A 26,577-nucleotide genomic window follows, 5' to 3' on the forward strand; every position below is an offset into this window, starting at 1 on the left:
TTAAACTTTTGGAGAGTTTTTCAGTATTTACATTTGCACATAATGTACCATATTATGTAGTTGATTTTTCAGTATGGAAGAACACCCTCCAGCTCCGTATTCTGGCTAAGAATGAAATATGTGTTAGTACTTAATAAATTAATAAACTTATGATATTTCAAAATCATAATTCTCCCTTTGATGATGATTGTAAATTTCTGCCTCTCACATTGAGAATGGAACTGAAAGTTTGCAGACATGGTTTTACACAGCGTATGAAATGCCTAACATAAAAATAAAAAAGGAAACTGTTCTATCAGAGAAGAGCCATGTTCAGCTGCATAAAGGAGTAGGTGGAAATGTGAGTAGATTACATTCCTGCTGGCCTGTTACAGCACACAGATAAGGAGACTAGGACAGAGGAACGGTAGTGTCTGGTTTACTCCATCCACGTGTGCTATTGTGTCTCAAAGTTTAAGGTTAAAATCATTGTTTAATCACAATGTTGATAAAATTTGAAGCTGCCATCTGGATTTTAAGACTTGAAATTACCTCATTGCAGCCAACTCTGTCCTGGTATTAATACATCCCTCAAGTCTTAACTGAAAAAAATGATGAAACAGTTGAAAAACTATATGTTATATGAATTAAACTTACAGTCACGTACATTATCCAGGTAGAAGTGGGAACAGCATCACACAGGCTATGTGAAGCTGTTTGCTTCAAAGGGTGTACACCTGCTATTAACATAGACTAGCTTATTCATCGGTTAGACTTTATTTTGAAGTGTTAAGGATTTGCTTATTGAGAAAGTGGTTTTTAATTAGTGAGGAATTTTAATTCTAGAAACCCAGTTCTGTGCTGTGTTGATGTCATGATGGTGCTTCCCAGGTGTTGAGAGCAGGAGCAGGGGGTGACACGAAGATGAGATGGTTGGATAAGACAACATCACCGACTCAGTGGACCTGAGTTTGAGCAAACTCCGGGAGATAGTGAAGGACAGGGAAGACGGACGTGGCTGCAGTTCACAGGGTCATGAAGAGTTGGACATGACTTAGTGACTGAACCACCACCACCACCACCCAGGCGGCCCGGTGGTCAAGAATCCACCCGCCCACGCAGGCAGAACGTCCCACAGGAGACGTGGGTTCGATCCCTAATGGTAAGGACGACTTCATCTGGAAATTCCTCTGTATTTCAGGGTGATAGTATTAAGAATATTAGTAATAACTGTCTCAGTTCCTACATCTTTTGCCTGAGATAAAGTGTTTGATGTCAGAAGGCTTTTATCCTTTTTGACAGTTTTAAACACCTTGGACTCAAAAAGAATATTTCAGATCTCATACATTAACTGGATAGCATCCATATATAAACAGTGTTCGCCATTCACTAGATATTTCTATTACCTTCCTCACTTATTCAGGCTTGTCTGTGATTAATAGAGTTGGTGTCAGATGATGGAATTTATTCTGACCAATGAACACAGCTGACTCAGGGGAGGAGGATCTCCTGCCAAGTAATAGAACAAAACCCAATATGCATAAAACAAATAGGAGGCTGCAGGCTTCTGCTGAAGGAAGCAACTACCTGTGTGATAAAGCAGCGGAAACTCTCCGGGCTGCGTAAGCTGTGCATTGTATCTAATTTCTCAGGGTAGCTTACTGGTTTGCCTGTTTCAAAAGCAAGATTGGGAGTGTTCCTTAAAATGAGTCATATGATATAATGGCTTGTTTAATGGTTTGAACAATGCCAAGACATTGTTTATTTAAATTATTTTTGTTTGAAGTGGGTGTGAAATACTGTCCTTGCCTAAATATTTCGGGGTCAGGTGCTAATTATTAGTTGTTAACAAGACATCTTGTTAAATCAACTTTCGAAGAGACAGTGCTTTTGCATCTGAACAGTAATAAGGTAGCTGTCAAACAGTTATGCTAGAAAGTCAGTGGTTGATGTTCCTGACAGTTCAAAGTGCTAAACAAATGAAATAAAACTGTAGGGAAAATTAACCCCCCAACATTTCCCCAGTCATAATTTTTTAAATGCACCCTTTATGATCATTTCTGTTAATGGTAAGATTCAAAGAGAAATGAGAGAATGGCCCATCTGTAGCTTATTTCAAATGGAAACTTTTGTTGACTTATGCCCCCCTAGCTGGAACTTCCTCCAAAGCAGTGGTCCCCAGTATTTCTGGCACCAGGAACCGGTTTCATAGAAGCCAGTTATTCCGTGGATAGGGTTGGGGGATGGTTAGGATGATTCAAGTGCATCACATTTATTGTGCATTTTATTTCTTTATTTGTACTATTACATCAGCTCCACCTCAGATCATCAGGCATTAGATCCCAGAGGTTGGGGACCCCTGCTCCAAAAGAAAATTTTCACTCACTTGAAAATATCTTTTATCTCCAGGGTTTGTTTTTTCCTTCCCATTTTTAAAATCTTTGCTACAATAGCATTTGTTTTATGTCTTGGTTTTTTTTTGACCTCGAAGCATATTGGATCCCAGCTCCTGCATTTGGAAGGCAGTCTTAACCTTTACACCATCAGGGAAGTCCGTAGTCTCCAGGTTTTTATAAGGATAACCCAGTTCAGCACTTCCATAACTCAAGACTGAAAAGAACATTGATAACCAAAAAAAGCCTCTTTATCCCCTCATTACCTAAAAGAGAAGTTACATCTTCTCTAAAGGGAAACAAGTTCTGCTAGAAAGGGACCTAATTTGTAAGCAGAGCAGGGATGTGACTCCCTGAAAACCAGAGGGGCAGAGGGGGAGTTCAAACCTCAACCCCCGAAGGACCGAGTCCTAGGGAACAGAGCAATGTTCTCATCCAGAAGCGCCCTCTGGAGGAGACAGCTCGCACAGGGTGGAAGACGGGCGGCCTGCAGCTGCCCAGGAGAGCCAGGGTCGGGGCATGCGCGGCGGGGGCCAGCGGGAGGGGCGCCAGTGGACGGGGAACGGGTTTCCCGCAGGGGACGCGTTTACACTCTGTAAGCTAGTCTGTCCAGCAGCTGCAAGGACGTGGCATCTGCACAGATGAACTGTCCGCGTAGAAACGAAGCTGGCCCCCGCAGAACAGCCAGAGGCCGTGTGTAGCTTTTCAAAAGTATCTTTCCCTTTCTTCAGTTAAGTCATCAGGCTGCACGACAGAAAAAGGCCCCAGCGGAGCTTGCGCTCGCTTACCCCACTGTGGTGTCTGCTGCCCTGGTCTCCCGCCTTTTGATCTGCACACAAGAGGTGCAGTGCGGGACCTACACATGTGGGTGAGCGCCTCTCTTTCTGAGGTCCCCAAAATACTTAAGAGACTCCTGCACCTCACCTGATAAAGGTGCTGGTGTGGGGCACCGAAGAGTTTCCAGTTTCTAGAGGGACCAGGTAGAAAAGGAAAATGTCTCAATTCTACTTAGCAGCAGTATAATTTACCAAGCTGCTGTAAGCCGTAATTAGCTTGAGGGGAAAAATTTACTTGTATCAGAAAAATACAGATTACAAACCAGATATTTTAGCCAAAAACAAAAAAGATTATAATCTTGTCCATCAGTTCATTCAGTTTCATGGGACTGGGGCCTAAGTTAAATCTTAGGCAAGAATTTCTATTTGTGATTTTAATAAGAACTATGTAAATACATATAAAATAAATATATATACACACATGTAAATACATATAAAGTACCTGGAAACTAGTTGCAGTGGCTCTGGTGAAGAGTTAACAGCTTGCATGAATAAAAGAGCAACTTTTAATATAAAAGCTCAGCCTGCAACCAAATTACTGCCCTGGGACAGAAAACTTTTACACTTAATATTATGTTACAAAATGGTCATTCATCCTTATAAAGAAGACTTCTAAAAACATTAAAATATTGTCAGTGGCAGAATTAACAGGTCATAGAGTGTTAATACATTTTAGGAAATTTCCTGTCAAAGACGTAAGCAGGGACTTCCCCGCTGGTCACTGGTTTAGAATCCTCCCTGCCTGGGACAGGGGTATGACCGCTGGTCAGGGTTCTAAGACCCCACACGGCACAGGGCAACTAAGCGTGGGTGCTGCAGCTGCTGAGCCCAGGCGCCACAACCAGACAGCGTGCCCCACAGTGAGAGCGCCCACACTGCGACTGAGGCCTGGTGCAGCCCAAGGAACTTAACAAAGAAAGATGCAAGTAAAACTGATTGGTGTATAAGCACTTACCTGTTTCCAAATAAGCCTTCTAATAGTCATTGAAGTGCACTTACCTCATCCAAGATGCTGTCCTGCATATTCTACTTGGCTGCGACACAGTTAATCCTCACCTCCACAGTCTTTGTAACTGTGGAGACTGCTTACATCCACAGCTGCTTAGTCATTAATAAAATGGTCAAGCCAGGCTCAGACCACCCTACTACACTGCCCAGTTACTAACTCCTCTGCAGATTGTCCACTCCTGCTCCCTTTCGTCACTTCTGGCTCCATGATTAGTCCACACACTGACGAGTAATACTCGTGTGGAAACCTAAAATTCAGTGTCACAGTTAGAGAACTATAGTTGTGAGACCATCTATTTAAAATCCATTACGACCAGGCAAACCATGTCCCAGTTCCCTGCTTGCTCTTATCAGTCAATAACTTTGAGATTAAAAAAAAAATCTTTATTTCAGATAAAGTTATTTCCATAATTAAGGATAAAGGAAACGCACTTCCCTGAGTCCATTATTTCAGGTGACTGATTTCCATGAACACTGACGTTCCTGAGCATCATCTTGAATATTTGCCTACATGCTTGTGGGAAGCTTCTGTAGCCTTTTCTTGGTAGGAATTCCAGTTCTTCTGAATTCCTCCCTTTCCTTCAGGTATTCCATTTTGCATTCTTCATAAAAGGCTGGATCTTTATAGCTGTGAGAAGGAAAAAAAAAATCTTTTAAAGCAAATCACTTTGCAAGCATGTAAGATAAACCTGCTTTAATAATAAATTCAGACATCCAGTTCATCAAGCACAATCTTTACAAGTAGGTTTGTTAGTAAAGTCATAAATTCATTGTAAAGATGAGGCTACCAAATGAAAGGGAAAAAAAAAACCAAAGGTTCTCTCTTGAACAGCAATGTCCCACAACAGGACAGTGGGGCGCGGGGCCCACACCAGCAGACGTCACGATGACGTGCACACAGCACGCCGTGTGGCCCAGGGCACCAGGGAGAGACAGGGTGAAGAGGAGCATAGCAGCTGTCGGGGAGACGTGTGAGCTGCATTCTGAAGGACCAACAGAAATCCCCACAGAAGGCCCACAAGGAAGAACCCACGGACGAGGGAAGCTGAGATGTGTGGAGAACCACGTGCAGCTGGTGCCACGGCGGCAGGGCACGGGCTGGAGGAAGGGCCTGAGGTGCAGCTGGAAAGGCAGGGGCACATCGTGGCAATCCATTCCCGCCCCATGAGAAGCCCAAGCTGCCCTGCCGGGCACTGTCAACAGAGCGGCTGGGACACCGGCTCGGGGCCTTGGATGAATCTCACAGTGTGGAGTGTGTGTGGCCTGTGGAGCACACACAGGCCAAGGGGGCCAGGGGACAGCAAGGTTAGTGGCCGAATGCCCAATAAATAAACTACTCCAATAATCCAGACAGGAAATGACTGATGCTAAAGCTGAAACTGCAATACTTTGGCCACCTCATGCAACGAGTTGACTCACTGGAAAAGACTCTGATGCTGGGAAAGGTTGGGGGCGGGAGGAGAAGGGGACGACAGAATGAGATGGCTGGATGGCATCACCGACTCTGTGGACATGAGTTTGGGTGAACTCCGGGAGTTGGTGATGGACAGGGAGGCCTGGCGTGCTGTGATTCATGGGGTCGCAGAGAGTCGGACATGACTGAGCGACTGAACTGAACTGAACTGAACGATCTAAAGGAGTCAACTTTCTGGTGACAAGGATAGAGTGGAGCTGGGAGAGATTGGGGAAATGTAATCAGGAAGATCCTGGATCCTAGACGATCAGAATTCACAAAGACACGAGGCAGGAGTCAGAGGAGCTGAGTTCAGTATGGGACCTGCAGGAGGAAGCGGAGAAATGCCATGACCCGCGGGAAGCACTGAATTCCACGGGTGCAGACTGAGCTTTCTCAGACTGAAGATGGAGAGGAGACCCTGGGGAAATAGCTTTCGGGAAGAGGTTAAGGAGGAAAAGGTGGAGAAAAAGTAGGCAGAGACACTGGGGAGACAGGATGAAAGGGGGTCTACGAACAGAGAAAGACACACGCTGGAACCTCTGGAAACAGTTCCAGGGCTGAGGGCAGAAGCCAGACATGGTTACTGAGGGACGAGCAAGATTAGATAGGGAGAAACGGAAGAACACGAACCATTGATGCTTCCCGTGTCACTGGGCAGAGATGCCAGAGGGTAGTGGTTCCACCCACAAAGTGTCCACAGCAGGTAGAGCAAAGGCGCCTCTTGGGCAAAGACGAAAACACAATTTCTTCAAGTATGCTGAGACTTGTGGTGCTAGTGCTAAGTCGTTTTAATCGTATCCGACTCTTTGTGACCCTATGGACCACAGCCTTCCAGGCTCCTCTGTCCAAGGGATTCTCCAGGCAAGAACGCTGGAGTGGGTTGCCATTTCTTCCTCCAGGGGGTCTTGCAGACCCAGGGATCAAACCCGCATCTCACTGGCAGGCGATGGCCTGCGCTGGCAGACGGGTTCTTTACGCTGAGCCTCCTGGTGGAGACTTGTGGTCAAGTAGGAGTCTCCCTCAGCAGCTCTCAGTCCCTTCCCACAGCGCCCGTCCCTCCTCTCGGTCTCCCCTCTGCCCTCTCTTCCAAGCAGCGGCAGCACCCCCAAACCCCCAGCCCCCCGGATGGTCTAGGACCTCTCATCCCCCTCTCAAGGGCGAGAGACGGCGGGATATTCCAATGACTAGTATTCACATAACAAACGCTGAAACTAACACAGACGGACTTTGGACGAGCCAGCGTCTACCGAGTACCAGGTATCGATGCCCTCCCCGTGCCCAGTGCTGGGGCGACGTGTTTCCACGTAAGGAATAAGCACCCTGCGGGAGAGCACGGACCCTGCCCAGGGCACGGGAGAGCTGAGCTCCGGGGGGCTGGCGAGACCGGCCTGCCGCCTCCTACAGTCCTGCTCCCAGCTCCAGGGCCACCCTGTCCCAACCAAGAGGAACAGGCGCAACGGAGGCTGAAGCTGAGGTGTCAACAGCCATTAATCAGGTGCACAGGGAATTCAACACATACAGTCACACAGACGTGCAAGAGGTTCATATGCATCCAGTGTCTCCTGGGAGCTCTAGGGACCAGAACCCATACTTCTCCACAGTTAGATGCTCAGTGCAGGTCTGGGATCATAAAAAAGAGCAGCTATTAGAATTGTTTTTATTTATTATTAACTTGAGAAAAGACTTGGACTTGGAGTATGTTTCCTTATGTATAAATGCAGATAATCAGTATTCTAAAACAGTGTGTAAATCCATGTGTACATTATTTGTTATCAAAAAAGAAAACAATTTAAGATTCAGATAATCACCACTTTCTTTTTATGTAATCATCTAAGAAGTATCTGACATAGATGCTCGCAGGCCAGGGGAGCAGAGTACAGAAGGTACTGATCTGACCTGACCTCACAGACAACTGCCAGCTACCTACTTACGAAAGCACTGCATCCACCACACTACCTGTCAGTAACGTGGGTGATGATGAAATCTGGGGAGATGAGCGAAAAGCACCTGCATTCAAAGAACTCCACACATTTTTACTTTAAGACTCAACAAACTACAATGAAGTATCAGTGAACACGTTTAAGAACTATTTTTTAAAGTAATTTACCTTCAGAAATCTAAACATACCTTTGTTTGATTTATTACAACTCTCCTTGAAGTTAAATGTATTTATCCAAAAGATCCTAAGGCTGGTAAAATTAGCTTTTCATTAAAAGATAAACATAAGCATAATATATTCGATAGATTAACCTGTTCATGAAAAGGCATTTATTAAATCCTATGGAAAATCATGTATTTTTATGGCTGACCTAGTATTTTAATCAGATAAAATGCTGACAAACACACATAACTTGAAAAGACCCTTCATAAATATATTGCACCACTTGTCTTAGAAGCATCTTTACCAAATTAAAATTTTAGACTCAGCCAACAATACGATAAATCTGGTGGGAGAGAAGTACAGAATGTATGACACACAGTGAGTTAAATAACACACTCTTACCTCCCACACATTACACACACACGCAGGAACACGGACACCAAGGTAACTACTTACTAAGAGGTCAGACAGTCTTTCAGTGCAGAATTTTCTTTCCGGCATTTTACTACCATAAGGACTCCAGAGTCCTTGCAACACTTGGTGAAATCTGAAATAAAAAATTTGGAAGAGAAAAAATGATCTGTAATTACATCTCTGTAAGTTTAAACAGCTCTAAAATCTTCGTTCATTTAACATCTATGGCCTAGACTGGTTGGCACACACAGTACATGTTCCACAAAAGACGTGAACGTGAATAAAAGCTGGTTGATCTGAAAGGAGGGAGGGACCTCTGAGGTAAGGAAGGAGCTGGCTCCACAGTGACACGCCGAGTGCAGACGAAGCAGGATTTCTAACTCAGGCATACTTCATGTGACTGCTCTGCAAGCACTTCTCTGTGTCATACTTTGGTAATTCTTGCAGCATTTCAAACTCGTTCAGTATTGTAATTGTTATGGTGACCTGTGATCAGTGATCTTTGATGTTACTACTGTAACTGCAGACGCGGAGGAAACAGCAGGAGACCTAGAATTAGAAGTGGAGCCTAGGGATGGGATGGACTGCTTCGTCTCCAGATCACACTTGACCAGAGAAGTTGCTTCTTAAGCATGAACAAAGACTGCGGTGTCCTGAAATGGACTCTATTCCTGGTGAAGATCCTATAAACCTTGCTGAAATGACAACAGAGGGTTTAGAATATTACAGAAACTTAGCTGATAAAGCAGCAGCAGCAGGGTTTGAGAGGACGACTCCAATTTTGAAAGTTCTTCACCAAATCAAATGCCACCAACTGGCACACTGCAGGCAGAAAAGAAACCGTTCCTAAAAGGAGGAGTCCTATGCAGCAAACTTTATTATTGCTCTCTTATTCTGAGAAATCCACCTCAACCTTCAGCAACCCCACCTTGATCAGTCAGCAGCCACCAACATCAAGGCAAGACCCTCTTCCTGCAAAAAGATTACGACTTGCTCAAGGATCACAGCTCAGAGGAGCATTGGCATTTTTCAGCAATAAAGTATCCTTACTGAAGGCATGCACAGTGTTTTTAGACCTAACGCTATTACACACTGCGGAGACTACAATGCAGTGTGGACATAACTTTTATACGCGCTAGGAAGCCAAAGGCTGCGTGTGACTTGCTCTACTGTGGCACTGAGCATTTTGCACTGGTCTGGAACCAAACCCACAGCCTCTCCAAGGTCTGTCTACAGACAGGAAGCAGGTACTCCATGGATGAACGACAAGGTCCCGCTGTACAGCACAGGAAACCATAGTCAATGTCCGGTGATAAACCGTCATGGAAAAGAATATTTTAAAAAGAATACACACACACACACACATATATATGTGTGAGTGCTCAGTCACTTTAGTCATGTCTGACTGTTTGCAACCCCGCCAGGCTCCTCTGTCCATGGGATTCTCTAGGCAAGAATACTGGAGTGGGTCGACATGCCCTCCTCCAGGGGATCTTTCTGACCCAGGGATCAAACCCATGTCTCCTGTGTCTCTTGCATTGCAGGCAGGTTCTTTACCACTGAGCCACCAGGGAAACCCATAAACATACACACACACACACACATACATATATACCCATAAACTTATATATATATAAAACGGAGTCACTTGGCTGTATAGCAGAAATTAACACAACATTGTAAATCAACTATACTCCCAGTTTTTTTAAAATAAAAGAGTATATTCCAGAAGAGATGAGTAGGGAGAGTGAAGGGGATTGTATCAGACACAGCCCCTCCTGGGGTCCAGTTTCTATGACTTCTGATGGCATCCTTCAACCCCATTTCCTTCAGACAACCTGCCATGGTCCTTTACTTTGATCCCAGGGCTCCCATCCCATATCCTGAGTCAACTCTGAGGTGCCCCAGAATCCAAATGGCTTTCCATCACATTTCCATTCTGGTAGTTTGCCCCTCAAATCACACTGGCCCCCTGGGAGTCCTGCCTTCTCAGGAGCCCCAACCCAGAGAACCCTATGCCAGAGTCCAGTCGCAGCAGCCCGCTGCTCAAGCCGGCCCGCGCCGGGGCAGACCAGCTCCTCCTCAGCCCCTCCTTGGGACGGGCATGGGGCCCTGCTCGAGCAGCGACTCTCCCCAGCTGTCCCAGTCCTGCCCAGTCCTTCCCCGCCTCCTCTCTCTAGTCTCTGTCTCGGCCACCCCCCATCTGTAACCAAAGATGTCAGACTTTAAGATACGACACCACCTTCACCAAGAAGCTTGCATCATCATTTAGTATAAAATTATCAGAATTCTCTTCTTATCCTTCCAGCTACTAAGGAATATGATTTATAATCATCTTAAAACAAGCAGGTAACTTCAGGAGTCCCCATGAAGACACGTTATGTGTAACAAAAGTGGCTTTAAACCACAAGCAAACTGAAAACGACTGACATTTGTAAATGCACAAGACATTTGAGGGGCTGTGCTGGACCGAGAGGCCTCGGGCATGGATGTGCGTCTGCAGCATCAGCGCAGTCTGCAGGGTGCGGGCGGGCGGAAACCAGGCCTGCTGGTCCAGGCGGAGGGCAGGTCTGGTCACAGCCGCGGGGCAGGGACGCTCCAGTGCGGGTCTCGGGCTCCGTGCACTAGCTGTTCACCAGTGTCAGCACTGCCACCATTTGCCCTGAGTCCTGAACTGAATCAGCCATCGTTTACACTCAACACACGCTCTTGTGGTCTCTGTGCTGATGAGCTGGGCATGTGGCCAAATCAGAGCAAAGGGGACTTCCTGTGTCCTCTGCGACGCAAAAAGGGAAAGCAGGGGCTTCCCTGGTGACTCAGTGGAAAATAAACCTGGCTGCCAGCGCAGGAGACACGACGTCGATGCTTGAGCCGGGAGGATCTCACACGCCGCGGAGCAACTAAGCCTTGTGTAACAGAACTGCTGTGAGCCTGTGCTCCGGAGCCTGGGGGCCACCGCTGCTGAAGCCCGTGTGCCCTGGAGCCCGAGCTCCGCAACCAGAGAGCAGCCCCCGCTCACCAGAGCCAGAGAAAAGCCTGCACAGCAACAAAGGCCCGGCACAGCCAAAAATAAACAAGGAAAACTATTTTCTATTAAAAAAGGGAAAAAACATTTCTTTTTTAAAAAAGGCAAAGCAAATGCAGGATCTCACTCTCATTGGAGGTCCCGAAGGGAGGCAGCAAGCCCATTGAGAAGTCCACTAGCCTGCACTCCGGAAGTCATCAGCTCCTTACACATCCACTGTTCTCCACACAGCCTAATGGCAGACCTGCCTTTCCAGAGGCAAGGGTTACGATCCTAAGCAAGAATTAAAGCATGAGCTACCCTCAAAGCGAGTGTGAACACAAAGTTAATCCAGAAGTGATGAATGTTCAACGGCGGTGACGGGCCGTGGGCTGGCTCCTCACAGCCCCACTTCATTCAGACACCTGGACCGGCTCACTTGGACGATGGCGTCCACAGAAAGATCGTGAGCATCAGGGACCTCCCCTCATAAACATGTGCAAGTTGACCAAACCCCAGCCCCCTTCCAGAAAACACGAATGCAAGGGCTCCTACCAACAGTATACTTTCTGAATTTAACACTCAGTACTCTGACACTTGACAAATTCACAACAGAATGCGCAGGCACTGACTTATGTTAAGATCTGTTTTCCCTAACGTGACTAAAAATGTCCTCAAGTAGGGAAGTGGCTCCAGATAGCATGTGTGTGTTCTGATGGCCATAAAGGCACAGTCTGCATTTTCACACTTGTCCAGATCTCTTCAGGAGTAACTGTGACTGGCCCAAAGCCTCAAGCTGTTTGTAAGGTTTCTGTCACTTGTTTAGCAACAAGATTTTAATGAGGATCCTTCTTTCAAACCACATTAGCAAACATTCATATAATGGTGATGTCGCCAGCTGATTTCTACAATGGTATTCTGAAACAAGCCCAATTTAAATCACTTCTGTCTCTCGATATTAAGTGTTAAAAAGTTTGTGCACCTGTAAATAAATATTCGCCTTTAACCACTACGAAAATGAACTGTCATTCACTGACATATACCTTAATGTAGTGAAATGGCTGTCGGTAAAGAGTGAGAGTAGAGAGACAACTAAAAGTCATCCCAGCTGCAGAGAAGTGCGGGCTTAACCACAGCATTCAAGACTTTTCCCCTTTAAAACATCAAGAACATGAAATGCTTTCTTTTGTAAACCCTCCTTTCTCTGAAAGAAACCACTGAATATCATACAAAATAAACTACGGGTAAACATATTCTGTGAGCATGGTAAAATCTGCGTCAAGTGAAGCTACGGAAAACAGAGATAAAGTCTTCTCCCCACTTTAGTCTAAGATAATGGGCAGAATAATCATGCTGTAATTAAGAACAAGAATACACAGTTTCCAGTTTATATAAGAAAAAACTTAGGGAAACTCCATATAAAAGCAGTGAGAGAAAGAAATGGTTTGGAATTCATTGCTTTTCACTCATTTATGAACTTTGGAATGTATCTTGATATTTAAAGAACCTCCATAATTAGGTTTCCTGATTAAGCCGAAGACGAGCAACAAAGTGTGCATGGGAGCAGAAAGACTGGCCTTCCACACTTCATCAGTTTCAAGCAACATGCAACTCTGCAGACACAGTCATCCAGGCAGGACTACAGCGTTCAATGAGAGATGACAATTTAGAAACATACCAGATTAAAAGAAGTAATTCCAGTGTTTCATATTTCTGACTAGAACCACTCCTTTCATAATTACACCGATTTATATTTTCTAAACAAGCCTGAGCTTACGAACTTTTGCACACTGCCCTTAGACACAGCACTTATTTCTAACTTTCCAGCTCTTTTATTTCCTCAATCAGTGAAGCACCTAATGAGGTACCTATTTTGTTTCCAGTATTATAAAAAGCAGAGCTCTATTTAGGTACCAATGTAATTTAGAATTTTTAACATGTAAGTTCTGTGTCATATTTCTGTGACTAAACCACCATCCTGATGGTCTCACTTTTAAATCTGGAACTTCAACTCAATCGAAAAGACATTTAGGAGGTCTTGCTTACTGAAGAAATGCAGCAAGCAGATTTTTAAATCACGCTGAATTCAAAACATTTCATCAACTGCACAAGAGGAAATCTTAAGCATAAAACTGCTTCCTTATAGAGAACTTGATAAAAATAAAAACAGAAATGTACTTGAAACAATGGATAAATGATCTGCCAACAAACATTCTGACAACAACAAAATTTCAGAGACAACTTTTTGAGAGATCACTCAATGGAAAACATAACACGCAGAAGCCACCTCATCTCTCAGGAGGCTCAGTCACCGAAACAGTGACTTCCTAACTGCACTCGCGCCTTCAAAATGTTTCCGCTTCCAAAGGTGAGCTGAAACACTGCAGACAGGGAAATCAACAAATCATGCCATCACGCCAGCGTTTGGGAGAGGACCCAGCTCTCTGTCCCTTGTTTGGTTTTGACTTTGTGTCGGCGTGGAGCTGATGAACAGCCTGTGTCAGTCTCTGCAGCAGAGGCAGTCACTCACCCGTACGCCTATGCCGCTGTCTTTCAGATTCTCTCCCACACAGGCCATTCCAGAGCACTGTGAAGAGCTCCCTGTGCTACACAGTAGGTCCTTGTCAATTATCTATTTTATATACAGTAGTATGTATATGGTAATCTCATATCATTTATTTCTTAAATTATCAGAACAGAATGAAAATGAAAAAAGTCACTTACATTCCTGCCTCATAACAGTAACAATGATAGCTAACACTTCTGTTTACTGTGTACCAGGCACCAGCCAATGAGTTAGGACAGGCTTTCACAGGTATTACTGATTAAAGTTTTGTTTTCATGTATTCTTTCAGTACTTATACAAAGGCTCATAAAAATGCCACTCATTCACTCCACTTGGGGAAGGGAGGTGGAGCAGGGGGGCGTGTGCCAGCTACCACCGCAGGCAGCGTTCCAGGTCGGGCTCTGTCCTGAGGCTGTGGAAGCCCTCAGAAGGGTTCGCCCAGCAGAACGGCATGATGAGACTTTCTTCTACAGAGAACTAGTCGAGCTGGAATGGAGGCAGAGGTGGGGATAACAGGGAAACCGGTGAAGAACTGAACACAGTAATCAGACCGAGAGACGGCAGCGGGGCAAGAGGCAGGGAGCAGCTCTGGAGAGGCGCAGACAGCTACCAGGGAACCATGACAGACACTGGCCAGTCACTGGGTGACAGACACGAAGTCAAGGATGATGCCGACACCTCCGCTGGGCGCAGCCGGCGCGGTGTGATGTCTCAGAGACACTAGGAAAGGAATGCACGTGACGGGGGAAAAGATCAGTGCGTGTTTCAGACACATCCAGCTGAGAGGAGCCCGTGAAACACCCAAGTGGACTGTCCAGAAAACCCTCGGCTCTACGGGGCTGAAGCAAGTCGAAGACACTGGGGTGGCAGCAGTCACTTATGAAAAATAAGGAAAAGTGAAGAGGGCCCAGGTAACCACTAGGCTGCCAATATTTAAGGGTCAGTGGAAACAGGGGAGCCCGAAAGACGGGAGGACCTCGGGGCATCACAGAAGGTAAGGGGACCAAGAGGCTGACCCTCTGAGTAGAGAGCAGGGTCCACTGGACCCAATTTTAATTCCTGAATTTCTTAGAGTAGTTCTAACTATTTTAAAGGTATGTTATGATTTTCGTTTTTTCTGAGGCTTTCCAAAAAACCAGAGAAAACATATACTTTGTAATATAATGAGGCTCATCTCTGTCTTGCAGCTGCAAATCAAATAGACTCACTGGAGCAGTGTGTGAAGGTGAGCCACCACACAGACTCGACGGTCTTTCTCCACATTTCGAGCCTTTTCACTGGATCATCCCAGGGCTTCTTTCGTCATGACTCATCACTTATTTTCAACTATGCTCAACCTGACTAAAACAAGAAAACACAATGATGGAATCAGCTACAAACAAAGTGAGACCGCTCAGTCGTGTCCGACTCTTTGCGACCCCGTGGACTGTGGCCCACCAGGCTCCTCCATCCGTGGGATTCTCCAGGCAAGAGTACTGGAGTGGGTTGCCATTGCCTTCTCCAGGAGCTCTTCCTGACCCAGGGATCGAACTCGGGTCTCCCGCACTGCAGGCAGACGGTTTAACCTCTGAGCCACCAGGGAAGCCCGGAATCAGCTAGAAGAACGATGCGACAGTGAAATAAACCACTGTTGTATCAGTTTTCTTACTGGATCATCTGGCATATTACATCATCATTTATCAGTATAGAAATGGAGTCTTTTTGATGTTTGCTTTCCTTGAACACAGTTAAGATCTGAGATTTTTTTTTTCACTTCCTGATTATGTTAGGTAGAATAATAGATCTCAAAGATTTCCAAATCCTACTCCCTGAACGCCATGAATGTGTCAGGTTATATGGCAAAGGGGAATTACAGTTACTAATCAGCTACAATCAAATAAGGAGATTACCCTGGATTATCCCCGGCGGGGCCCAAAGGAATCACCAGGGTCCTGAGAAAGGGAAGAGGGAGCCACAGATGAACAGAGAGACGTGGGGATGGCGAGACATCACCTTGGCAGCTTGAACATGGAAAAAGGGGACACCAGACAAAAAAAATAATAGGGTGCCTTATAATGGGGTATCTGTGTCCCCACAAAATGCATGTGTTGGAACCCTAATGCCCCCACCCCCACCACTAACCTACCACGTGATGATATCAGGGGGTGGGGGCTTGGAGGGAATCAGGATGAGACAAGGTCAGCAGGGTGGATCCTCATAAATGGAGCAACACCTTGGTAAGAGTCAGGAGGGAGTGGCTTGCTCTCTGCTCCCCACCAGTGAGGTCTGCAACCCGGAAGAGGAACCAACCAAGCTAGCACCCTGAGCTAGGACTTCCAGCATCTAAACCCGTGAGAATGAAGTTTTATTGTTTATGAATCATCGGTTTATATTATTTTTGTTAAGCAGGTCATGCTAAGATAGGTTTCTAGAAACTGAAAAAGGCAAAGAAACAGACTCTCTCATTGAGTTTCCAGAAAGGAACGCAGCTCTACCAACATGTGGATACTAACCCAGAAAGACCTGTGTCACACCTCTGAGTTAGACTGTAACGTCACACACCTGTGTTGTTTTATGGTACTCAGTTCAGTTCACTTCAGTCGCTCACTCGTGTCCGACTCTTTGCGACCCCATGAATCACAGCATGCCAGGCCTCCCTGTCTATCACCAACTCCTGGAGTTCACCCAAACTCATGTCCATCAAGTCGGTGATGCCATCCAGCCATCTCATTCTCTGTCGTCCCCTTCTCCTCCTGCCCCCAATCCTTCCCAGCATCAGAGTCTTTTCCAGTGAGTCAACTCGTCGCATGAGGTGGCCAAAGTATTGCAGTTTCAGCTTTAGCATCAGTCCTTCCAATGAACACCCAGGATTGATCTCCTCTAGAATGGACTGGTTGGATCTCCTTGAAGTCCAAGGAACTCTCAAGAGTCTTCTCCAGCACCACAGTTCAAAAGCATCAATTCTTCGGCGATCAGCCTTCTTCACAGTCCAACTCTCACATCCATACATGACCACGGGAAAAACCATAGCCTTGACTAGACGGACCTTGGTTGGCAAAGTAATGTTTCTGCTTTTTAATATGCTATGTAGGTTGGTCATAACTTTCCTTCCAAGGAGTAAGAGTCTTTTAATTTCATGGCTGCAATCAGCATCCACAGTGATTTTGGAGCCCAAAAAAATAAAGTCTGACACTGTTTCTACCGTTTCCCCATGTATTTCCCATGAAGTGATGGGACCAGAGGCCATGATCTTTGTTTTCTGAATGTTGAGCTTCAAGCCAACCTTTTCACTCTCCTCTGTCACTTTCATCAAGAGGCTTTTGAGTTCCTCTTCACTTTCTGCCATAAGGGTGGTGTCATCTGCATATCTGAGGTTATTGATATTTCTCCCAGCAATCTTGATTCCAGTTTGTGCTTCTTCTAGCCCAGAGTTCCTCATGATATACTCTGCACTAAATGTGTGTAATTTGTGACAGCTGCCATAATGAACTAACTGCACTGCCTGTAGCAGAAGAAGGAAAACTGACAAAAAGATGATTCTCATTTATTAGATGAATCAGAAAATGCACGCTAAGTCCTGAAAGCAGAGCTCCCGATTCTGCCAACAACGACAAAATTATCTACTATGAACACAACCACCAACCAGTATCTTCAGATGACAGTATCCCAGATGAACTTCTCAAAACTCAGGAACTGATGAGTAAATAACAAACTCTGCAGGACAAAAAGGAAATAAGGCCTCCTCATCCCATCAGTCATCTGACGAGAGGCACCTGGTGTCCCGTGAAAAGGAACCAGCACAGCCCACGTGCTGGGGATCCCCACTGGCATCCTCCCATCTTCTGTGCTGATGTGTATGTGACCTAGATACTTACACCTGGCTTATAAACGAAGACGATCAAGGAAATAGCATTTATGTGATGGGATGTATAAGTCAAAAAACTAAAATTCTTAAAAATTAAGGAGCAAAAAAGATAACTGTATTCTCTTAAAAAAAATTAGTAGCCAGCGATGCTTGCAAAAGCATTGTATGTTATGAAAGCAAGCACAAGAAGAACCAGCACTGCGGGTCCGTGGAGGGCCAGCTGGAGATGTGCGGGAACCTGGCACAGTACTGACAGGACAGGTGTGTCCAGGTTCCCAACGGACACTCAGCTTCATTCAGGCAACACTGACCATTGCAAGTACAAAACTTTCAGAACAGGGAACAACAGAATAAAAACTGCTACAGCTATATTTAATTATTATTAAAATTTTAAGGTCACCCTTTGTTCTTTCAAAAATTTTTGAATTTGATTTTTAAATAGAAAAATTAATAAATAAAAGGTATCCACAGATGACCACCTTTTCTAGGACAGTATGGACTAAAGAAGGCGTCACGATTGTTGAATGCTAAGATGAGGGGAGAAAGTCACCTGTTAGTTTTTATGTTAAGACTTTGTGACATTCTGCTGTCTAGGAATATCTTTGATTAATGTAAGGTCAGGAAGAGGATTAGAACAAACAAAAATCCTTGCTCTTTATCACAGATGAATTAAACATAGCTTTTATTTCCAAGACACTTATTTCTTTAATCAAGTATTCATTAAATACAAAATATGGTTCCTAACTTCAATGTGTTTATAATATAGTGGCAGATGCACAAAGGAATTCAATAATACCAAACAGTTGTCTTCATTTGGTCAGCTTGGGTTTGTAGAATCGATGCTTTTGAACTGTGGTGTTGGAGAAGACTCTTGAGAGTCCCTTATACTGCAAGGAGATCCAACCAGTCCATTCTAGAGGAGATCAATCCTGGATGTTCATTGGAGGGACTGATGCTAAAGCTGAAACTCCAATACTTTGGCCACCTCATGCGACGAGTTGACTCACTGGAAAAGACTCTGATGCTGGGAAAGGTTGGGGGCGGGAGGAGAAGGGGACGACAGAGAATGAGATGGCTGGATGGCATCACCGACTCTGTGGACATGAGTTTGAGTGAACTCCGGGAATTGGTGATGGACAGGGAGGCCTGGCGTGCTGTGATTCATGGGGTCGCGGAGAGTCGGACACGACTGAGTGACTGAACTGAACTGAACTGAAACCCTACACACAAGACTACCAAGCAAGGTCTGAAATGCGCCTAGTCTGAATCTCCATGTACTGTGAGTATAAAAGGCACACTGGAGGGATTCCCCTGCAGGTACAAGGGTTAAGCTGGTTTGGGGAGCTAAGATTCCACATGCCTTGTGGCCAGAACAAAAACATAGAAGCAATATTGTAACAAATTCGATAGAGACTTCAAAAACACCTTAAAAAAAAAAAAGACACATTGAATTGTTGGAGCTTAGGATGAAAAATAATAAGCAGGATGACAATATGCAGCCTTGACGTACTCCTTTTCCTATCTGGAACCAGTCTGTTGTTCCATGTCCAGTTCTAACTGTTGCTTCCTGACCTGCAAATACGTTTCTGAAGAGGCAGGTCAGATGGTCTGGTATTCCCATCTCTTTCAGAATTTTCCAGTTTGTTGTGATCCACACAGTCAAAGGTTTTGGCATAGTCAATAAAGCAGATATAGATGTTTTTCTGGAACTCTCTTGCTTTTTCCATGACCCAGCAGACGTTAGCAATTTGATCTCTGGTTCCTCCGCCTTTTCTAAAACCAGCTTGAACATCTGGAAGTTCACGGTTCACGTACTGTTGAAGTCTGGCTTGGAGAATTTTGAGCATGACTTTACTAGTGTGTGAGATGAGTGGAAATGTGCGGTAGTTTGAGCATTCTTTGGAATTGCCGTTCTTTGGGACTGGAATAAAAACTGACCTTTTCCAGTCCTGTGGCCACTGCTGAGGTTTCCAAATTTGCTGGCATATTGAGTGTAGCACTTTCACAGCATCATCTTTCAGGATTTGAAAGAGCTCAACTGGAATTCCATCACCTCCACTAGCTTTGTTTGCAGTGATGCTTTCTAAGGCCCACTTGACTTCATATTAAAAGATGTCTGGCTCTAGGTGAGTGATCACACCATCGTGATTATCTTGGTCATGAAGATCTTTTTTGTACAGTTCTTCTGTGTATTCTTGCCACCTCTTCTTAATATCTTCTGCTTCTGTTAGGTCCCTACCATTTCTGTCCTTTATCGAGCCCATCTTTGCATGAAATGTTCCCTTGGTATCTCTTGAATTTTCTTGAAGAGATCTCTAGTCTTTCCCATTCTGTTATTTTCCTCTATTTCCTTGCATTGATCGCTGAGAAAGGCTTTCTTATCTCTCCTTGCTATTCTTTGGAATTCTGTATTCAAATGCTTGTATCTTTCCTTTTCTCTTCTGTTCACAGCTATTTGTAAGGCCAACTCAGACAGCCATTTTGCTCTTTTGCATTTCTTTTCCATGAGGATGGTCTTGATCCCTGTCTCCTGTACAATGTCACAAATCTCCGTCCATGGAAGAAGCACAAGCTAGAATCAAGATTGCCAAGAGAAATGTCAATAACCTCAGATATGCAGATGACACCACCCTTATGGCAGAAAGTGAAGAGGAACTAAATACTCTCTTGATGACAGTGAAAGAGGAGAGTGGAAAAGTTGGCTTAAGGCTCAACATTCAGAAAACTAAGATCATGGCATCTGGTCCCATCACTTCATGGGAAATAGATGGGGATACAGTGGATACAGTGCCAGACTTTATTTTTTTGGGCTCCAAAATCACTGCAGATGGTGACTGTAGCCATGAAATTAAAAGACGCTTACTCCTTGGAAGGAAAGTTACGACCAACCTAGAAAGCATTAAAAAGCAGAGACATTACTTTGCCAACAAAGGTCCGTCTAGTCAAGGCTATGGTTTTTCCCGTGGTCATGTATGGATGTGAGAGTTGGACTGTGAAGAAAGCTGACTGCCGAAGAATTGATGCTTTTGAACTGTGGTGCTGGCGAAGACTCTTGAGAGTGCCTTGGACTGCAAGGAGATCCAACCTGTCCATCCTAAAGGAGATCAGTCCTGGGTGTTCATTAGAAGGACTGATGCTGAAGCTGAAACTCAAAGACTTTGGCCACCTGATGCGAAAAGCTGACTCGTTGGAAAAACACCTGGTGCTGGGAGGGATTGGGAGCAGGAGGAGAAGGGGACGACAGAGGATGAGATGGCTGGATGGCATCACCAACTTGATGGACATGAGTTTGGGTAAACTTTGGGTGTTGGTGATGGACAGGGAGGCCTGGCGTCCTGTGGTTCATGGGGTCGCAAAGAGTCGGACACGACTGAGCGACTGAACTGAACTAAGGATGAAAAATGTAACAAACTGTCTTGTTCACAGTTTTTATGCTGATTGCATGCTAATAAGATAGGTGTGCTGTGCTTGTCAGTCAGTTGTGTCTGACTCCTTGACTCCGTGGACTAAAGACTGCCAGGCTTCTCTTTCTGTGGGGATTCTCCAGGAAAGAATACTGGAGTCGAATACCATGCCCTCCTCCGGGGGATCTTCCCAGCCCAGGGATTGAACCCAGGTTTCCTGCATTGCAGGCAGATTCCTTACTGTCTGAGCCACAAGGGAAGCCCTAATAAGATAAATACTATTTATTTAATACATAAATTAAATAAATATAACATTGAAATTAAGCTTACCTTTCAAAACTAATGTCACATTAAAAAATATGTGGCTACTGTAGTTTAAGGAGAAGAAAAAGCTACCCACTCCAGTATTCTGGCCTGGAGAATTCCATGGGTTGTATAATCCATGGGGTCGCAAAGAGACGGACCCGACTGAGTGACTTCTACATCACTATAGTTTAAAATTATAAATATAGTTCATGTTATTTTCTTTGGTCCAGTGGCACTTTCTGCAACGACAGAGGTGTTCTCTGCACTTTCCCATAGTGCCACCGTGAGCCACGCAGGACGACTGAGCACTCGAAACGCGGCTGAGTGCAGCTGAGGAGCTGACTGTGTCTCTGTAGCTAATCAAGCTAGAGAGTGACGTGTGTGCAGCGCCTGCCACACTGAAAGAGGCAGCCCTGAGTGTGTTTAGTTCCCTGCACTTCAGGTCAGATGCAGGCAGGAGGCTGGTGATAAGATCCTCAGACTGCTCGTCTCCACGGACTGGAATGAAGCTCAATGGGCACAGCTGTGATTCTGACCAGGAGCCCTTAGCATGGAGCTCTTGGAACAGAGATGAGAATACATTAACTGCTCAGCAGGATCCATATCTCTATTAGAATAAACTCTTATTTCAGGTGGAATTTTTGTTTTTCCATTTTCCTATGTGATTTCATAACTTTTTCTTGTAAGGTATTTAAAGATGTTAATAATAACAGCAACAAAATCAAATTAATAATGGCTACTGACATATATTGGGTATTTACTATGTCCCAGACACGATGAGCACTTCATTAGCTCACTTGAATTAAAAAAAAAACCTAACAGATAAGCACTGTCATCATCTTCATTTGCCAGACAAGGACACCGAGCTTTCAGTGGGTGACATCATACATTCCAAGACGGACAGTGTGGCGAGGACTAGCCTGGAACCGGGCCTTTAGTTCCTGAAAAATCCGTAACTCCTATGGAATCCCACTGACTCTCCTTCACAGTGAGAACAGGGGAGACTCCTCCACACTGGGCACAAGTCCTCATGGTCACAGGAGAGCCGTAAGCCCTGCCGGTCACCACACACTGGGCCCAGGAAGCTCAGTCCTTCAGATCCCCACCTCCGGGGGAAGAAAAGCTACAGGTTAGAGCTCTGATGCTCTGCTCCTGAGCAATCATCTAAAATAAAATGATGCCAGATACCTTGCCCTCTGGTTCCACACCTCCTTTTCCAGAATGCCTATAAAATATATTTAAATATTTAAAATAAGGATTTTACACATTAGAAAGTGACTTTACCAAGCAGTTTACAAGAAACTGCTAAGTTCTGTGCTTGGGGTTCTGAGAGCCTTCAGCATAGGAAAGGGAGACATCAGCACAGCCGGGCTGTGGCTAAGAAGAGCACCGACTCACTCCATCTCCCAAATGAGACGCACACAAGAGAGGCCGTCAGCCTCCCCAGGCAGGAGAATCCGTGAGTATCACTAGCAGAGACAGAGGGGGAGGACTCAGACAGCGACAAAGCCAGAGGGACGCTGAGTGAGTCAATCTGGTTCACGCCACACATTTTGGCTGCGTGCTCCTCTTTGGCCCCCCACCCCCGCCCCCGCCTCTAAAGTTAAAAGATCTATTCATGAACACATGTCCATCAGAGCAACCAACAAAGGCACCATGTTTCTGAACATCCCCTGATAAGAAGCAGGATCAACACTGTAAACAACACAAGCAATGCAATCAACAAACCAGCCTTCTGTGCCTTCCCATCCTTGCAGGAGGCTTCACAGCCTGTTCTGGGGGCCAGGGTGGGCCAGGGTGACCACTCACGGCCATCCACAGAGGGGCCAGGAAAGGACCTTGTTCTCAACTCCTCGGGTGGAAACGGCCAGAGAAAGAAGGACTAGACGTCACTAACCCAAACCCTAGACCCTTCCTCAATTCAGAAAGTGCAAATCTTCTGGGAACAGAAACACCTTAGCAAACAAGGGAGCCAGCTGCACCCCACGTTACCCCTCCCCCACAACGCATGGTTTTGTCAACTTTTCTTATGTCTCGGACACCTTGCTTTGCTCCAAAAGAGGAGCTGACACAGCTTGGCATTTCCAAGCAGTTATGTTCTTTATATCCAAACACAGGGGACAATTCAAATACAAAAATAACCATGACTACACCTTTCTTATAACAAAAGTCATTTGTAGAGAATCATTAAGAGAACGGCATATCACGAGTCGTTCCTCATTCTGTCTTCTCTTAGCTGAAGCAAAAAATATCTTTATGTGAGTAAAAAATAGCCTTGGCACCGTTCAAAGCCACTTACCAGCTTTCATTTAATCTAACAGAGTCACACCAACAGCCTGAGTAGAAATACTAAACCACAAAGCTCTATCCGGCCACTAAAGAAAGTGCACAATTGGGGACGATCTCCAAGACACAAAGTGAAACCAGCAAGGACACACACACACACACACACACATATCCCTACAGACAAGACCCAAGGGCTGGGGGCGCCGGGAAGGGACGGGTGACGGTCCTGGGCTCAGGGGAAAACCTGGAGTCTGGGGGGACGGAAGAAGTAGGTCGCTACAGTGTTGTGGTAGCCTGTCCCTGGGCCAACCTTACAACACGCAATTTTAAAAAAGGAGAGTGAATAAAGTATACCTTTGTGTGGAGGAGGTCTCACTTTGACGCAGAGTGAGAGGTCATCTCTCCCGATTTTTTTTTTTTAAACAGTCCTCTTCCATTTCCTCGGAACTGCCCGTTAATGACAAGAGGGCAGGGACCTCTTTCTTGCAACAGAACCACCCCACTCTTCACAGTCAATGGACACTTCTGCCTGGATGGCTTCATTTCATTAAATGCTGACTGTTCTCAAATAAAAATGTGGGCATTCCTTTTCACAAATTACAGAGCTGCAGAGATCCTACGATTCCCACCCCACCAATGCCACGTGGAGCCCTGACCCAAGGTAAAAAGACACCGTCAAAACCCACACTCCTGGCTTTCTTTTAATTTAACACAGTCACACCAACTGCCAAAATGGAAGAAACCCAACACTGATAACGCATGCTCCCTTGCTCATAAACTGGTCCCAATTCTCAGTTTTAAAGAGGAAAAAAAAAAAAGAGAACAGAAGACATGTGATGCTAAATTTAATTAGACATTTAATAAATGTAGTGTCCCTAGTTAACAAGGCAAATCCATCCTTTCCGTTCAAGCTGCAGGTTATTTAAAGACTTTACAATTTTACTACTTAAGGGCGAGTCCTATGGAGGTGTTATCTCACCATTTATATTTTCACAACACTTATGATATTGCTATCACACTCTTAAAATAAATAAAAAGCCCATGCCGTGTGGTGGACCAATATAATGCTACATACTCTATTTCTGGAAATAAATATTAAAATCATTCTGTATTGTTCACTTGATTCTTGCAGTGTTGACTATTAGAAAAAAAGTAAAACTAATTTTTTTAAGCCCCAGGTATACTTGAAAAACAGAGGTTTTATCACTTGGTTTTTAAAATTAGATACTAGAAAATATATCACTAGAAAATTCTGACCACAATAGCATTTATGACAAAATTATTATGCTTTTAATTTTCTATTAAATTGTGGTTTATTAGCTTGCTACTTTAAAGATTAGACTGGGTACAGAATGAATTTAGTGATGCATTTAATGAGACAAGAAAGATGAACATGAAAAGATGATTTTACATGGTGGTGCATAGGCTATTTGATAATTCTAACATAGTACAAAAGAAAGCTTCTCTCTAGATTGACCATGGTTCACTTAACATCACTGAATATCTAATACCTCCAACTCAATTAATTCTCACCTGATTAAGATCAGACTGATATTCAAACTAAATCATCTCTCCAGTCAAGTAGAAATCAATATTTCTGATTTTACTTTTAAATTACAATAGAAAATAAAATGCACACGTCTTCAATATGCCAAGAGTAGCTTTTCCATTCTAGTCTACCATGGCAGGGATGACACAGTTGATTAAAGAATTATTCTAATTTGAGCACCAATATGTAGTCAGAATCTGATTAATTTGAACACGGAGATGGAATAAAGTAATTAAATATATCTTATACAGGGCAAATAGAAAATTGACATAAAATAAACTTGACTTCTTTAAAACAAACTTCACTATTTATCAGCTCAAGTAGTTAGGAATATGCTTTTATTACAGACTGACTGCTCTTGGAGGGGTCTTGTTTCAGGCGCAGATATTTACGAGGTAGCCAAAGAAAAGAAACAGTTCTGTTCAGGTCATCCTCCTTCCATGATCACCACTCCACAAAGTATGCACACACCTAGAAACAACCAAATCATTGTTTGACTCTTCCAAAGAAAGCTGGACGTACCAAGCAGGATAAAAATTAGTGAATCCGGGAGTTGGTGATGGACAGGGAGGCCTGGCGTGCTGTGATTCATGGGGTCGCAGAGAGTCGGACACGACTGAGCGACTGAACTGAACTGAACTGAAAGTGACAAAACGCTTACACCCTTGTAACCTACACTTCTAAAGAGAAGAGGAGCACTCCTCAGATCCAAGATGGAGAAGGGGAAAGTCAAATCATTCACTGGGTCGACTGAACAGAAGTATTGCTTGTCTTGTTAGCAAACTCAACTAACTCATATGAAAATGACAGAAAACTGTCAAATTTTAAACAATACATTTAAGAAACCAAAATCACTGTTAAATGCACTAATTATAAGAACTGAAAATAATAATACAATTTAGAGTATTTAATGCATGCCAAATATTGTTCATTATATATATTGTGTATTGTATATAATATGTAAAATAGTCTATTGTAAATATGTATTTTACATAAAATATATGAAGCATTTATTATCTATTATTTTTAAACCTTACAATAGAGGTTATTCCTATATACTGAATAATTCATACATGTTACCTACCTTAGGTGTACCTTTTCTCATGTCTTACCTATCATGTCCCAGAAAAGAATTTGAAGAATGAAAAAATTAAGTAAATTAACCTAGAAATGTGGACTTCCAAAATTCATATCCCATGAGAAACAGCCAAAGAAGTTACTTAGAGACCCGAACTAGGGGCATGAAACCCAGAATTTATAAGATACACCATTCTCCAGAAACTTGTAGAATTTGAGCTGGGGCTATCTATGCGACATGAAGTCGGGCCATTTGCACGTCAGATTCAAAGAATATTCTTGACTTTCATGGAAGACTCTTCCCTATTTTTCTTGAACCATACAGACATCTGTTTGATTTTCTTATAACTGAAA

General features: G+C 44.2%; 1 protein-coding gene across 3 annotated transcripts in view; it reads right to left on the reverse strand.

The window, feature by feature from the left end:
• Nucleotides 1-246: 246 nt before the first annotated feature.
• The window catches only part of CMC1 (C-X9-C motif containing 1), an 86,793-nt gene continuing 60,462 nt past the window's right edge, over nt 247-26,577 (reverse strand). For 2 of the 3 annotated variants that reach the window (XM_088831935.1, XM_088831936.1), the window contains 2 exons: nt 8,230-8,320; nt 247-4,844 (listed from right to left, as the gene is read on the reverse strand). In XM_088831935.1, coding sequence (XP_088688061.1) covers nt 4,724-4,844; nt 8,230-8,320 — 212 coding nt within the window. In that variant the 3' untranslated portion in view covers nt 247-4,723. The remainder of the gene's footprint in view (nt 4,845-8,229; nt 8,321-26,577) is intronic. The other variant, XM_055414774.2, reaches the window with a different exon arrangement.

Source organism: Moschus berezovskii, chromosome 24, assembly GCF_049115385.1.
Source record: "Moschus berezovskii isolate FMDL1 chromosome 24, NW_MosBer_1.0, whole genome shotgun sequence".
Taxonomy (NCBI): domain Eukaryota; kingdom Metazoa; phylum Chordata; class Mammalia; order Artiodactyla; family Moschidae; genus Moschus; species Moschus berezovskii.